At 47.2% G+C, this 16,267-nt stretch overlaps 1 protein-coding gene across 3 annotated transcripts in view; it reads left to right on the forward strand.

The window, feature by feature from the left end:
- Nucleotides 1-16,267, forward strand: part of ARHGAP22 (Rho GTPase activating protein 22) — a 333,567-nt gene that overhangs the window by 57,815 nt on the left and 259,485 nt on the right. For 2 of the 3 annotated variants that reach the window (XM_019555600.1, XM_019555601.1), the window contains exon 2: nt 5,799-6,001. In XM_019555600.1, the coding sequence (XP_019411145.1) occupies nt 5,819-6,001 (183 nt within the window). In that variant the 5' untranslated portion in view covers nt 5,799-5,818. Of the gene's footprint in view, nt 1-5,798; nt 6,002-16,267 lie in introns of those variants that run through there. The other variant, XM_019555604.1, reaches the window with a different exon arrangement.

Consider the following 16,267-nt stretch of genomic DNA (forward strand, 5'->3'; position numbering starts at 1 on the left):
GGGGGATGTGTAGCAGTCTGGGAGCAGAGTGGGGTTTGCAGCCGGCTGGGAGTTGGGGGTGGAGGGAGGTTGCAACTGGCCAGGCACTCCAGCTGGTAGTGGGGAGACTGAAAACCCCCACACCCCCAGCCAGCTGCAACTCTAGCGCGGCTTGCTAATTAAAATGCACCCTCCTCCCAACCTCCTCTAGCATGTGTAAAAATGCCCAAAGGGACCAAAATGTTGATGGCAGAAGAGCTGCGAGGTGTCTAGTACTTCTAAAAACAGTGTCACTCTTTTCTGTGCTTAAATTTGGATGTAGGCAGCTTTCCTTTTAATTATTTGAGGGAAATAACTCAATTTCGCATTCCCATTTGAAACAAATAAAGCCTTGGGTTTGATTCTAGAAAGCAGCTTTGAATGTCAGCACGAATGTGGATCTGGAACTGAAATTCTTTTGGTTTTTAAGCTGCAAATAATCAAGCTTGGCCACTTGGGCTGCTTACAGATCTTAAGCCTTTCCCTCTCCCCTGCTCCCCTGGTGCTTTACTTTAAATTGGGCATGCTCCCATGCCAAGCCCAGTGCATGTCCAGAAGAGGCTTTGTGTTAGTTGGACTTGGCTCACCCAACATCTGTATAGGTCAGTTGCTGTACTGGGGCCTTCTTGGTGCCTTTATCTAATAGCTGATTGAATCAGCTGTTAGATAAGTGCCAAAAAGCCCCACTGAAGAGCCTGATCTATGCAGATGCTGTGGAGCTGGGTTGAACTAACATGCTGCTGCTTCCGGTAAAGCAGAGTTTGTTTTTTAAACATCTGTAAGCAGCCGTAATGTGCATCCTTGACCAAGTCAAGGAGGTTAGTGAGTTCACCCAACTGAATTTTTAAGATGGCTTTTGCAATGTAAATGTAATGCAATGTTAATCAGGTCTTCCTCACTGAATGCATGTATGGAACAGTGTTTAAAAGAAGGAAAATGTTAGCTGTCATTCTTCTATAATTGACTGCTAGAGGACAGAGTTGTGATAGTTGTATAAAGGGTAGTATTGATAAGTGATAACAGAGTCTTGTAAAGGGTCAGTGTTCTCTTATTCTACTTTTTGGAGATTAGGACCTAACATGAATTGGCAAGAAAGGCAGCCCATCCTTGCCCTGGTACATCTGAGAATGGGATTTTGTGGCTAATTTGAAGGGGATTCCATCTGAAAAGGGCTTATTATTCTTTTGAATGGGGAAAAGAATAAAATCTATGAGGACTAGAGTTGGATTTGAGTTGTTCATCAAATAGTAAATTTGATGGAAAATATCGTTTTTAAATACTATGTGAATGCAACAAGTAGTTTTCTAAAACACTGGTTCCTTTTTTTGTTGCTGGCCAAAACCATAACATTTGTTTGAAACTGCTTGTTTCTAAATGAACTTTTACTTTAGATTTGACTTTTCATTTCTTTATCTTAAAAAAAAAAAATAAAAGTTTTAGGGGGTCAAACAAAATATGCCACATCAATCCAAAATGATTTTTCCCATTTTGTTTTGGGGCCACAAATGAAAACTTCATTATTTACACAGCTCTAATGAAGACAATAGTGCTTGCTTTGGAAGTGGCTCTGGATTTCCTAGAAAAGTTAAAGAGTTATGGATAATGAGGTGATAGCATTTTCTCCTTGTAGAACTGGGAAATTTAGCTGAGATGAGGCTGGCTGTGTTCTATGCCATTGTAAATGACACGAGCAGTTCCCTAAGCCAGGGAAAAGCCAAATCCCTTCCCATTGCTGCATGCATGGGGAATAATATGATTTAGAGTTTTCCAGTAAAGAATAATAGGGAAATCAATCAGATCATTACTCTACCATGACTACACTTTGTGGAATGTCTTTTGGTTTGGCCATATGAATTTGTTGTTGCCACATTATCATATAATCATAGAAAATTAGGGTTGGAAGGGACCTCAGCAGGTCATCTAGTGCAACCTGCTGCTCAAAGCAGGACCATCCCCAACTATATCATCCCAGCCAAGGCTTTGTCTAGCTGGGTCTTAAAAACCTCCAAGGATGGAGATGTTACCACCTCTCTGGGTAACTTGTTGCAGTGCTTTATTATCCTCCTAGGGAGAAAGTTCTTCCTAATATTTAACCTAAATGTCCCTTGCTGCAACTTGAGACCATTGCTCCTTGTATTGTCATTTGCCACCACTGAGAACAGTTTAGCTCCGTCCTCTTTGGCGATTACCCTTTGCATAACTGAAGATTGCTATCTCCCCCACAATCTTCTCTTCTCTAGATTAAATAAGCCCAGTTCCCTCAGCCTCTCCTCAGAAGTCATGTTCCCAACCCCCTCACCATTTTCATTGCCGTCTGCTTGACTCTCTCCAGTTTGTCCACATCCTTTCTGTAGTGTGAGGCAGGACACAATACTCCAGATATGGCCTCACCAGTGCTGAACAGAGGGAAATATTCACTTTCCTCAGTCTGCTGTTAATGCTTCTACTAATGCAGCTGAGTATGCCATTAGCTTCTTGGCAACAAGGGCACTCTTTTGGCTCATGTTCAGCTTATTGTCCACTGTAACCCCCAGGTACATTTCTGAAGAGCTGCTGCTTAGCCAACCAGTCCCCAACCTGTAGTGGTGCGTGGGATTGTTCTGTTCTAAGGACGGTTGTTCCGTCCTAAGTGCAGGACTCTGCACTTGTCATTATTGAACCTCATGAGATTTCTTTTGAACCAGTCCTCCAATCTGTTGAGGTCTCTTTGAACCTTAGCTCCAGGGTATCCACTGCTCCCTCCAGCGTGGTGTTGTCTGCAAACTTGCTGAGGGTGTATACCATCCCATCTTCTAGGTCCATCAATAAAAATATTGAACAAAACCATTCCCAGGGTTGACACAGACTGCCAAGCAGACATCAAGCCACTGACTACCCTCTAAGCCTGATGATCCAGTCAGTTTATTGTCCACCTTACAGTCCATTCATCCAACTCGTACTTCCATAGCTTGCCCTGCCTGTGAAAATTGTTGTTGTAGACCATATCAAAAACCTTGGTAAAGTCAGGGTATATCATATACACTGTTCTCCCCGCATCTACCAAGCTCATCTACTGAGATGAGGATGACCAGTCTGTAGTTCCCTAGATCCTCCTTCTTCCCTTGCTTAAAGATGGGCACTATATTTGTCCTTTTCAAATCATCCAGGACCTCTCTCAATTGCCATGAGTTTTCAAAGATGATGGCCAGTGGCTCTCCTACTACATTGGTCAACTCCCTCAAAACCTTTGGGTGCATCTCATCCTGCCCCATGAACTTGTACACATCCAGCTTTTCTAAATAGGCCTGAACCTATTGTTTTGCTGTTGTTGGCTGCTTATCTCCTCCCCAAACTGTGCTGCCAGGTGCAATAGACTGGGAGTTGACTTTGCCTGTGAAGAGTGGGATGAAAAAGGCATTGAGTACTTCAGCCTTTTCCACCTCATCTGTCACTAGGTTGCCTCCTGCATTTGGTAATGGACCCATGCTTTCCCTGACCTTCCTCTTGGTGCTGACATAGTTGTAGAAACCCTTCTCGTTACCTTTCATTTCCCTTGCTAGGTGCAACTTCAACTGTGTTGGCCTTCCTGATTTCATCCCTGCATACCTGGACAGTGCTCTTGTACTTCTCCCTAGTTATTTGTCCAAGTTTCCATTTCTTATAAGCTTCCTTTCCTCCAGATCCTGAACTCAATCATCTTGTGGTTGCTGCTGCCCAAATTGCCTTCTGTTGCTACATTCCTCACCAATTCTTCCCTGTTTGTGAGTAGCAAGTCAAGTGAAGTACAGCCTCATTTTTCTTGTGGGAAACTAGAGGTGATGGCATTACTACCAGAAACAGGGAGAGATTTCCACAAAGAGCAATATGTTCCTCAGCACTGGATTACCCTGAGGAAATTGGAGATGAAGAATTATAGAGGTCCAGGTGCTGGTGCTCTGAGGTTCTTTTGGTCATCTCTTCCTCTAAGCCCACTGAAGAAGCTGCTCTGCAGCTTACAGGATCAGGGCCAAAGTTACCAACAAAATGTTCTCCACCTCTGGGTTTGTGCCGGGCTATTGCCAACATTATGGTGTTATGTGGTGGAGTCAAAAGCGAGAGGTACGGAGAGGCACGTGCGGATGTCACAGAGGCAGATGCTTTATGAGGAACAATCCTGAAGTGTCAGAAGTAGAGAGAAGTCTTTCAATGAGACCTGCAGCCTGATTGCTACTTGCTGCAGAGGAGGGACTATGATGCTGACATCAAGGGTAGTACATGAGACAGATGAAACAGGGAGGAGCTCAAAAAATACCATGTGATAATTTCTGCTCTCTGCTTATAGCCCACAATGCTGTATGTGTCTGACTTGCTTCCTTCTTCAATGAGATCATACCTATTGTGCTGAAGGAACCTTCTGTGGTTTCTTATTATCAGACTCCAGGAACAAGAAGGGAGGCCCAGCTGCCTCTTCAGACTGGCTGCAGGGCCCCGTTGGTTTTTGTGTAATTTTGAATTTCACCCACTAGATGACAAGTCTAATGGGATACATGATAAATGAACAGGAAGCACTTTTAGCTGCTTGCTGTGCAGCAGACCAGAAAAGGTTACCTTGTCTATACCTTGTTCTGATAATCCATTTAAGACCAAGGAAATGGTGGGAAATACAATTAGCTCCCTAATGTTGGAAAAATGCAAGATAGAAAGGGAAAGGAACTGGATCAGGTTAGTGCTGATGAAGGAAAATGACTGAGGTAGTGAACAGCAGTTCCTAGTGCTGTGTGCCTCATAAAAACAGGGGGAGTAGGGATGGAAGAGACCTATTAGAGTATTTAGTGTATCCTCTCCAGGGCACTGGATTATTCTCTGCAATATATTATGGTATCTGTTACTTCAGGATGGTTTAAAATTACCAGGTCTGTGCGTTCTAGTCCAGAATTTTTTCCAGAGTTCAAGCCTAACATTTCTCATTTAATTTTTTCCGATTGTGTCACACCCCAGTGACCCTAGGCAGCTTTGCACATTTTCATTGATGATGACATTTTGGAATGGGGCTTGGGAGGCTTAGGATAGTGTCATTTCAGAAAGAGGGGGAGTTTCCTAACTCCAGTAAGAACTCATATGAATAGTATAGCCTTCAGTTTACAGCATAAACCAGTTAAAGTGCCAATATGTAAGGTGGGCAGCCATTTAAATTGTACAAAAGGCACTTGCTATTTGCCAAATGCCAGTGATTTTGGTGTTAAGGGTACCGCCCAGGCTGATTTGAACAGGCTTGCTGGGGGAGCAGCCTACACTTATGTTTCCACCCCTCATTAATATTTTTTTTGTTTTTCAGAGTCTGCTATTAGCCTCTGCACAGCTGTTGGCACCTCATTGAGGCAGGTTATATTGTTACTCAGAAGGATTTGCTTCTAAGAGCAGTCTTGAATCCATGGAACCTAGCACTGCACTGGCAGTAGTTGAGATGGGCTAGAAAGAATAGCCTGGATGTCAGGCAATTTTCTGATGGCCTAAAGAGCCAGGTATATAAGCCTAAACTGTCTGAGATCACCTGGAGGGTTGCTAGCATGTACAGTGCTATGACAAATGTTTAGTTGGTGTTTGAATACTATGGAATTGATATTGCTGTCTGGACAAGCAGAGATTCCCTGAAAGAGAAAGGAAACATGGAAAGGGACATCCATGCTGGGAGGAGGGGGCATTAGAGGAGGCTGATCTTGCCTAGGAAGCAAGGGTACAGCAGCCAGACTGTTGTTTGCATTCTAAAAACGTCTTTCCCTTGGACGTTCTCACACTTCATTTTGTCTGTACTTGTCTTTCAGCCCGGTCCAAGAGTTTGGTGATGGGTGAACAGCAGACTGGGCTGCCATTAAGACCATCTTCTCCTAGCCCACAGGAACGAGTGCTCAAGTGTGGTTGGCTGAAGAAGCAGAGGAGCATCATGAAGAACTGGCAGCAGCGGTGGTTTGTGCTGCGTGGGGACCATCTCTTTTACTATAAAGATGAGGAGGAAACCAAACCTCAGGTAAGGCTGTTCTGAGATATTGTGCACTAGTTTTCACTTCTGGGTAGGTCACAGTCATGGGGCTGTCTTAGAGCCCTTTCTAATTGCACCAAAAGCTGGAAAAGTTTGATAGCAGGAGAAATAGAATTGATAGGTGCCACTAACCTAGATAGTAGTCCTACCACAGATTGCAGTGGGTGGTGACTATCAGTGAATAGATAAAAGACCTGTTTGGATGTACAGGGCAGTCCTGGGGCATCATGCTATATTTTCTCTGCTAACTGAAGGCAGCTATCTGTGTGTAATTAAAGCTATTCTGGTTTCTTTATGCCTCACAAGAAGCAAGAGAAGACAGTTTATACAGGTACTGTTTACACCAGGGATGCTTAACACCTAGCCTGCAAGCCACATCCAACCCCTGAAGCCATGTCATCTGGCTTGCAGGGCTCCTAATGGGGCTGATATTTGGTGGCAGGGGTGCAGTGGCAGTATTAATTGCCACTCCCCAGCTGCCAAATATCTGGACCTATGAGGAGCTTTGTGGGCAGATGCCACGTCCTGTGCACTAGATCAGGCACACATGGCGAGAATGGTGTGGGACTAAGTGGCATGGGATCTGATCGGGGCATTGCAAGATGGAATCAGGGCAGTCTGGGGTGGGATCTGGGTACAGTGAGTCTGATTCAGGTAGTGTGAGGCAGGGTCTGGGCACACAGGGCCCAATCCCACGCAGTGATGCTGTTCAGGGTCCAGCCCACGGACTGGCAAGATGTGAGCAGTGGGGTACCCCAGGTCTTGGTCCTCGGGCCCACATTGTTTAACATCTTCATCAGCAACTTGGACGAGGGGGTGGAAAACATGCTGTCCAAGTTTGCTGATGACACTAAGATGTGGGGTGAGGTGGACACACTTGAAGGGAGAGAGAGGCTGCAACTAGATTTAGACAGACTACAAAAGTGGGCAGATGAGAATAGGATGGGGTTCAACGTAGACAAATGCAGGGTGCTGCACCCTGGGAGAAGGAATCTGCAGCATACATACAGGCTGGGGAGTTCCTGTCTTGAAAGCACAGAGGCAGAAAGGGATCTTGGAGTCATTATTGACTCCAAGATGAACATGAGCTGCCAGTGCCAGACCACAGCCAGCAAGGCCAGCCATACCTTGTCATGCATCCAAAGGTGCATCTCAAGCCGGTCCAGAGAGGTGATACTCCCCCTCTGTGTGACTTTGGTCAGGCTGCAGTTGGAGTACTGCGTCCAGTACTGGGCACCGCACTTCAAGAGGGATGTGGCCAGCCTGGAGAGGGTTCAGAGGAGGGCCACCCACTTGGTGAGAGGGCAGCAGGACAGGCCCTACAAGGAAAGACTGAGGGACCTGAACCTGTTCAGCCTCAGCAAGAGGAGGCTGAGTGGGGACCTGGTAGCTGCCTACAAACTCATCAGGGGAGATCAACAGCAAATAGGTAGAGCCCTTTTCTCCCTAGCACCACCTGGGGTGACGAGGAACAATGGTAATAAGCTGGTGGAGAACAGGTTTAGGTTAGAGATCAGGAGGCAGTTTTTTACAGTTAGGGTGGCCAACATCTGGAACCAACTTCCCAGGGAAGTGGTCCTCGCCCCTACCTTGGGCAAATTCAAGAGGAGGTTGGATGATCACCTGTCTGGGGTCTTGCGAACCCAGCATTCATTCCTGCCTGTGGCAGGGGGTCAGGCTAGATCTGTTCAGGTCCCTCCTGACTCTAGCTACTATGAAACCTACCTCTATGCCACTCTTCCAGTCTACACAGCTAAAGGTTGAGTACTGCTGATTTACACAGTGCATCACTGCCTGCTCCAGCAGGAAAGGCAGATAAGGATTAGTAAGAGACTGGTGTTCCAGCTAGAGGGAGCAATGACCAGTAGAGGGAGACTGTATCCCATTCCTATCTCACACCTCAACTCTGCAAGGCATGGTACCAGGAACAAGGGAACTTAGCCATGGTGGTCAGAGAGCTGAGGCATGGGGGAAAAAAAACACCTTGGAGGACTACTTCAAGCTATTTTGCTTTAGTAGAAAATGTGCATTTTCATGACTTGGAATCACTGTAAATATCAGAATCTTTTGGATTCTCTGTGACTAAGTTCACCTTGGAAGCTATAATTGGCAAGAGGTTCTGTTAAACACATGGAACTGGTGAGTCTGTTGAACACTTGCTGATGGCACATGAAGGGGTTCGTTTAGAGGTATTTTTTTCTGAGTGTGCTTCATATTTAGTAGGCAACCGTCAATTCACTGGATCAATGGTGTGCATAAGAGGTCTAGTCAGATTCCTGATGAATACATTTGTGGCTGACGAGCCCAATTCGTGACCGAAACAGGTTGTTACATGTTTTATAGATCCATGTGCTGTCTGAGTCCAGATTTACAGCATGCTGCTTCTTTCTTCCATCCTCTGGATCAAAGTCGCTTCATATTGAGCTGCACCCAGTGCCAGATATTCCCTCCAAATCAGACTGGATTCTGCATGCTCCTTCCAACTTTCTACCTTGATGTTGAACAACTTCATATAATTTTTGCATGCATTGTAATACTGCCATAGAGAGCAATCCCACTTTCTAGAGCTGTCTTGAATCTCACTAAACAAAATATTCTTGGGAATATGGTCTTCTCCCATTCTCCTGACAAGGCCAGTCCATTGCAACCTCCTCCTCGTGATAGTGGTTTCTAACTGTCAGTCCTATGCACTCCAGTACCTCTCTGTTTGGTGTTCTGTCTTCCCACTTTATTTTCAGGATCTTACACAGAGATCTCATGTGGAAACTGTTGACATGCCTAGCATATGTAGTCCACATTTCTGAGCCATAAAGCAGGAATGACAACAAATCTTGTGTACTCGCATTTTCACCTTAGCTGATTTGCTGTTATCTCATACTTGTTTCTGTAATAGCCCAACATTCTTAGCTGCTTTTCCAATTCTGTTAGTCAGTTCAGTTTGAAAGTCAAGATTCATGTGGATCATAGAACCTAAGTAGCAAAAACTGTCAACAACACCAAGAGATTCATCTTCCAGAGTGATGTTAGGTTTGGTTCTTTCACCCCTTGGTACATGATCACCAGGGATCCGGGTTTTTATTTGCTGTGGAATAATGTGGATTTTCTCCTTAAAAGGAGAAAAATGCAGGAAATGGTTGGTTTTCCTTTTGCAGACTTGCAGAGTTCCAGCTTGCAGGGAGCTGGTTGGGGCTGGAGGAGGAGAGTGATTAGTGGCAGGGGCATGCATGCATGCACTTGGCAGCCAGGCAATGTGGTGAAGAGCAGCTCTTCACCAGTAAGTCTCTAGTGGGGGTGTAGGCAACACAAGGGAGTGGCGGGGAGACGTAGATGATGCATTGGGCAGAGTGGCGGGGGCACATGCCCCCCCTCAGATTTGTGCGTCCACAGCAGGTACAGGGCCGCAGCTTGGCTGAACGGGCATGGGCAGGAGCCACCTCTGCAGCCCAGTGGGTGGGACCCCTTGTGGGAAGGTGGAGTGGGGTAGTGAGACTTGCCACCACTGCCAGGACCCCTGCACCAGCTGCCACTAGCAGCATGAGGAATAACAGATCAGGGTAGAGGCCATGCTGGCCTTACCATCTCCTGCTACCAGCTGCCTGTGTGCCAGGCTGTGGCTCCACTCTGGAGGGGAGGTGGGGTAGGGGGCAGCGCGTGTGGCCTGAAGGGAACAGTGGTGGCTGGGCTGTGGAAGTGGGACAGAGCTATGGCCCAGCCTGTGAGCAGTTGGCAGCAGAAGGAGGTAAGGGCAGTGCAGCCCCCACTCTGTTCCATTACTTCTCTCACTGATGGCGGCGTGGCTGGTGTTGAGGTCCTAGTGGTAGTAATCACCATAACACTCCACCCTCCTGCACTGCATCCTGCCCCCTGGGCTGTGGAGATGGCTTCTGCCCATGCCAGTCCTTCTAGGCTGAAGCCCTGTGTTTCACTGTGGGTGCACAAATCAAGGGGGGCCGTGTGCCCTGCTCATGTCCCCCTGACACATCACCTATGGTGTTGCCTGTGGCGGGGCACCCCCCTGACCTCATGCATCCCGTCCTACCCCATACACTGGGAAGGGGTGAGGGGGCTGCAGGTCAGGAGTGAGGTACATTGGTGGAGATGGGGGATTGTGAGTTGGGACTGAGGGTTGCTGCCAGGACTGGAGGGTCTGTGGCTTGGGAGTGAGGGGCATTGGCATATCAGGGCTGCTCAGTCACAAATCAGTGCAGGGGGGGCAGCTGCAGCTGGACCTGCATCCTGGTGAGCAAAGGGGTAGGGGGAGCTCTGATTTTTCTATGATAAAAAACCAAAATCAAACACCAAAGTACATAGGTATTTATAATTTATTTTATTATAATGATTTGAAGCACTGGTAGGCTTCCAAATTGCTTTAAAATTGTAAGTATATCAATAAAACATTGTGTTCAATTGAGATGAGAGAGAGGGAGAATCTCAATTGAACACAATGTTTTATTGATATACTTACTAATATATATATAAGTACACCAATAAATTGGTCCATATTGTATTGGCACTGATAAAAGGAAAATTAACATTATCGGCAATTGACTTTTTTTGGCTGATGCAGCCTGTAATGTTGCAGATAAATGCCATGTGCATGTGCATAGCCACAGCACGTGTGCGGCCAGCTTGGCAACTTGGAGAGTAGTGTCCAGCTGGTAAGTCTGTTGGGGGAGGAGGAATTGGGGGGGTCCAGATGGAGGGTCCTGCAGTGAGGAAGGGAGTGGGGCTGCAGCTGGGGCAGGCACTGCAGGGAGGGCTGTAGGGCTGCTTGTGCCACTGTGCACCCCCCTGCCCCAGAGGAGACACAGGAACATGTGCCCGTCAGATCTATGCGTGGGGCAAGAGCAGGCTGCCTCTGCAGTCATGGGCTGGGGGCAGTGCCGGACTCTTCCCCAACCTGCAGCAACAGCCTGTCCTCGCCCTGCACGCAGATCCGGGAGGCACGTGTCCTCATCACCTTGGCGGGGTGGCATGCAGTGGCAGGAGCCACACCACTCCCTCCCTGTGTCCTCCAGACAAGTCTGTCATGGCTCCATCCTGCACCCCACCCCACCACAGCTGTGCAGCCCCTGCTCCTGCTCCACTCCCCATCTTACTGTGAGACCCTCAATTTCTTCCCTTCCACCCCTTCCCCCAAACAGACTTACCAGCCCGACATTGTTCTCCAAGCTGCTGGGCTGCATATTGGCATTTGGACCAGCATCAACTCATATGGTTCATTAATAATTGGCCATTGGTATCAGCCCCAAAAACTTTTATCAGTGCACCCCTAACATATATAGTGGCCTTTTATTTTAATTGTGGAAAAACCCAATTTTATCTTTTAAATAAGATCATTTGCTATTTTAAAAAAAAAGACCACCATCCCTGCTGATCAGTCTTCTTGAGACTAGTTGCCATCTCAAAGGTCTTGCATGATTCAGAAAATCTGCCCAAGGGATTTTGCAGGGAATATTCACTGTGGGCAACCAGCGCCACATCATCTGCAAACTCGAAAACTCTCAGAACCAGTTCTTTCTCCTTCTTTTTTTTCTCTAAACCTTGCAATGTTAAATAAGGCTTTATCTAGCCTGATTTGAAGATAAATGCTGTCACTGTCCTTGAATGCATGAATAAGCAGGCATGGAAAGCTGATGTTAAAAAACACAGGGGCTAAGACGCACCTCTGTTTCAGCCCATTGTTGATGTCAAAGGCATTTGATTCTTTGTTTTCATAAGCTACAGTTGCCTTCATTTTGTGATGTAATGAAGGAATCATGTTCAGCTGTTTGCAGGACAACGCCATTTCTTCAGCACACTTAAGGTCCTGTCTGTTGACGGTCAGAGGCCTTCATCAGATTGATGAAGGCTAAGCACAATAGTATTTGCTTTTCTCTACACTTCATATAGGGGATTGGCAAACATCCATTATGACTGCTTTAACAGAGGTGTGGGAACTGCCATCTGGAGTGAGTATCATCTGACTCTTGCAACTGCACAATCACGTAGTGATATAAATAAGCTAAATCACCCAAACGTTGACCTTGACTGAAGCAGGATTGAAGTTCTTAGGATCATAGGAAAGCAGGGCTGAAATGGGACTTCACAAGGTCATCTATCTAGGCCAGCCCCTTGCTCATGGCAGGATCCTCTCTGACTAACCCATCCCAGTGAAGTGTCAGTCCAGCTATTGTTCTCGTTTCCATGCAGAATGAAAGAAAATGCCAAATCCCCTGTGAAATGGAATCCCAAACAGTGACTAGTTCTGTGTGTTTTGATTAAAAGAAGGGTTCTTGTCAGGAGAAATAAAGATGGCAAGTTTTTATTTCTAGATCTGTGGCTGCTTCTACATTTGAGCAAAGAAAGGCAGGTCACTTAACCTACCAGCTCATCTTCTGGAAGACCCGTACTGTGCATTAGTAATTTGCTTCTGGTTTCAGATTCCATAGCTTCCACATAAATTGCAACAAAAGTATTTGTACTGCAAACTCCTCTTAATTATGTGCAGTGCTGACTACTCCAGACAGTCGGGGAAGGGGCTGTTTAGAGTGGTCAGATGTTCCATTGATCCTTACGTTAGGTTTTTGCTCAGAATCTCTGCAGGCTTCTGCCAGGCAGTATTGATTGTGACTGGTAATTCTCTTACAGGTATGCAAATAAACACAGAATATCAGCTTTGATTTTAAACTGTGATGATTTGCCAATAACTTTAATAAAGGGGTTGTTCCCTTTCACTCAGGGTGTGATGGAACCAGGATTGCATATGTTTGAAGAGAAGAGGAGGAAGGAGGAGAGGGAGAGAGATTAATTTGTTTTTTCACAAAAATAAGACTGTTTTCTTTTGATCTCGATTATGGAAGAAGCAGGAAAGGGGACTCTGAGCACAAAGTATTATGTATTAATCTGCTCTTTGTTAGAGATATTTATACTTCTCTTCTGAAAAATACAGCCTCTGTACCAGTGGAGGCCAAACTTTTGCCACAAGTTAAACCCTTTCAACTCCCCAAGTACTACTCCTGTGTGATGTTTGAGTGGAAGCTTTCCAGGCCAGGGAGCTTCTTTTTCTTTGCTGCTTAGAAAGTGCCCAGCAGGAACAGGAAGCAGTCAGGACAAGGGCTCAGAGGACTGTGATAATGAACCTAAGATTTCTGAAAAAGTTATTCTGGCAAAGACATTGTATTTAAATTACCTGCCATTTGGTGATCAACAGGCTCTTCAACAAAGACTGAGTCCCTAGTGCCAGCTATTTCTAGCAGGGTTGCTGCAACATAGTCAGAGAGAAACAATTCCACAGGACAAAGAGAGATTGCACCTACTCACCCTGTAGCGCAGTGATGGTGCTCCGCATTGTCAGATTGTCTCATGTAATTGTTGGCAGTCCCCCAATATGAGAGAGACTGACTTTTCCAGTAAATGGGAAAGCTGGTGAATCGGTAAATGACTGAGGAGGACAATCGGGGACCTGCATGTTTGACTGCAGATGTGGCAAATAGTTCCAGAAGGAAAGAGTAGATCCTAGTGATGTTGGGTCATAGCTCTTCGCTCTGTCTGTCTGTCTGTCTGTCTGTCTGTCTGTCTGTCTGTCTGTCTGTCTGTCTGTCTGTCTGTCTGTCTGTCTGTCTGTCTCTGTAGTGAGGCGAGTTTGCTCAAAATGATTAATGCCTTGTACATCACAGTGCCACTGGGGATGACTCAGTTCTTGAATCTCTAGAATCATAGAAGTCGGGTCGGAAGAGACCTTGTAGATCTTCAAGTCCGAACCCCTGCCAGGGCAGGAGAAAAAACTGGGCTCAAACGATCCCAGCTAGGTAGCATCAAGCCTCTTCTTAAAGATCCCCAGGGTAGGAGCCAACACCACTTCCCTTGGAAGTTGGTTCCAGATCCTAGCCGCCCTAATTGCGAAGTAGTTCTTGTCGATGTCTAATCTAAACCTACTCTCCAATAATTTGTGTCCATTACTCCTTGTTATGCCAGGGGGTGCTAGGGGAAACAGTGTCTCCCCCAAACCCTTCTGGTTCCCCCTAGTGAGTTCATAGACAGTCACCAGGTCCCCTCTCAGCCTTCTCTTGTGAAGGCTGAACAGGTTTAGGTCCCGCAGTCTCTCATTATAGGGTCTGCCCTGTTGTCCCCAGATCATGCGAGTGGACCTCCTCTGGACTCTCTCAATGCTGTCCACATCCCTCCTGAAATGGGGCGCACAGAACTGGACACAGTACTCCAGCTGCGGCCTGACCAGTGTCGCATAGAGGGGGAGGATCACCTCCCTGGCTCTACTTGAGATGCACCTGTGGATGCACGACAAGGTCCGGTTAGCCCTGCCAACCGTGACCTCACATTGTCGGCCCATGTTCATCTTGGAGTCAATAATGACTCCAAGATCCCTTTCTGCCTCCGTGCTCTCAAGAAGGGAGTTTCCCATTCTATAAGTGTGCTGCTGGTTTCTACTGCCTATGTGCAGCACCCTGCACTTGTCAATATTGAACCGCATCCTGTTTGTCAGCCCACTCCTGTAACCTATCCAGATCTTGCTGCAATCTTTCGCTCCCTGCTAGCATGCTCACCTCACCCCAAATTTTGGTATTATCAGTGAATTAAACAGGTTGCTTTTCACCCCGTCGTCCAAATCGCTGATGAAGAAATTGAACAGCGCAGGCCCAAGGACCAAGCCCTGGGGGACTCCGCTGCCCACTTCTCCCCAGGTCGAATATGACCTGTCCACCACCACCCTCTGAGTACGACCCTTCAGCCAATCTGCAATCCACCTGACTGTGTAGGCATCAATGCCACAGTCGCCTAGTTTTTTAATGAGGATGGGGTGGGAGACGGTGTCAAAGGCCTTGCTGAAATCTAGAAAGACTACGTGCAGGGCGACACCTGCATCCATTGCCTTTGTGACCTCATCATAAAAGGCAATCAGGTCAGTCTGACATGACCTGCCCCTAATGAAACTGTGCTGGTTGCCCTTGAGCATCATCCCTGGAGCCGGCCAATCACAGATGTGCTCCTTGAGGATCTTCTCAAAGAGTTTCCCTAAGATTGAGGTAAGACTGACGGGGCAGTAGTTGCCCGGGTCCTCTCTCTTCCCTTTTTTGAAGATGGGGACCACGTTGGCTATCTTCCAATCATTCAGCACCTGGCCCGAGCACCACGAGTGCTCGTAAAGCCATGCCAAGGGCCCTGCAATAACCCCAGCTAGCTCCCTCAACGCCCTGGGGTGGAGAGCATCTGGACCCGCTGATTGAACACGTCCAGCTCCTCCAGAAGCTCTCTAACCCGGTCCTCCCCAACCTGAGGTCTGGAGGCATTCCCCTCGAGTCTGTCTGGCATCACAGCGGGGAAGTCCCAGTCCCTGCACAAGAAAATAGAGGTGAAGAATCGGTTAAAGAGGTCTGCTTTCTCCTCTGGCGCAACCACCAGATTGCCCAGCATACTTTGCAGGGGCCCCACATTACCTGGTGCCTTCTTCATTCTCCCTATATATTTGAAAAAGGACTTTTTATTATCCTTGATTTTGGATGCTAGTCCTAGCTCTGTGTCCGCCTTAGCTTTCCTGACAGGCCCCCTACAGGCCTGAGCAGAGGAGGTATACTCCTCTTTGGAGACAGCACCCCCCCTTCCACTGGGTGTATGCCGCCTTTTTGGCAATCAGGCATTCCCGGATGCCCTTGGTGAGCCAGGGGAGCTTTCAGGCACCCTTGCCCCCCTTGCTTATTGTTGGGGTGGACACCCCTTGGGCCCTGAGTATCGTTTCCTTAAGGAACGACCACTCGTCCTGGACACTGAGTTCCCCTGCCCTCAAAGACCCCAGTGCTTCTCCTACTAGTCTCCTCAACTTGGTCCGTCCTGGCTGACTGTTCCTCCCAGGTAATTAAAATCACCCATGACAACTACATCCCTTGCCTTAAGTGCCTCTGCAAGCTGGCCCGAAAATTCCCGGTCCAGCTCCTCCCCTTGGTTGGGGGGTCTGTAATAGACCCCCCCACCATCAAATCACTCTTGAAGCTTGATCCAGAGCGCTTCAGCTTGCCCCTCTGACCCCATTCTGCTGGCAGAGGATGTGTATTGCTCCTTGACATAGAGCGCCACACCACCGCCTTTCCTTCCTTCTCTATCCCGCCTGTAAAGCCTATAGTCCCTTATGCTAACTGCCCAGTCGTGGGACGAATCCCACCACGTTTCTGTTAGCCCTATGACATCTGGGTTTGAACTAGCTATTCTGAGGGCGAGTTCCTCCTGTTTATTCCCCATACTGTGAGCATTGGTATATAGGCA

Source organism: Crocodylus porosus, unplaced genomic scaffold (assembly GCF_001723895.1).
Source record: "Crocodylus porosus isolate Cpor-Errol unplaced genomic scaffold, CroPor_comp1, whole genome shotgun sequence".
NCBI lineage: Eukaryota > Metazoa > Chordata > Crocodylia > Crocodylidae > Crocodylus > Crocodylus porosus.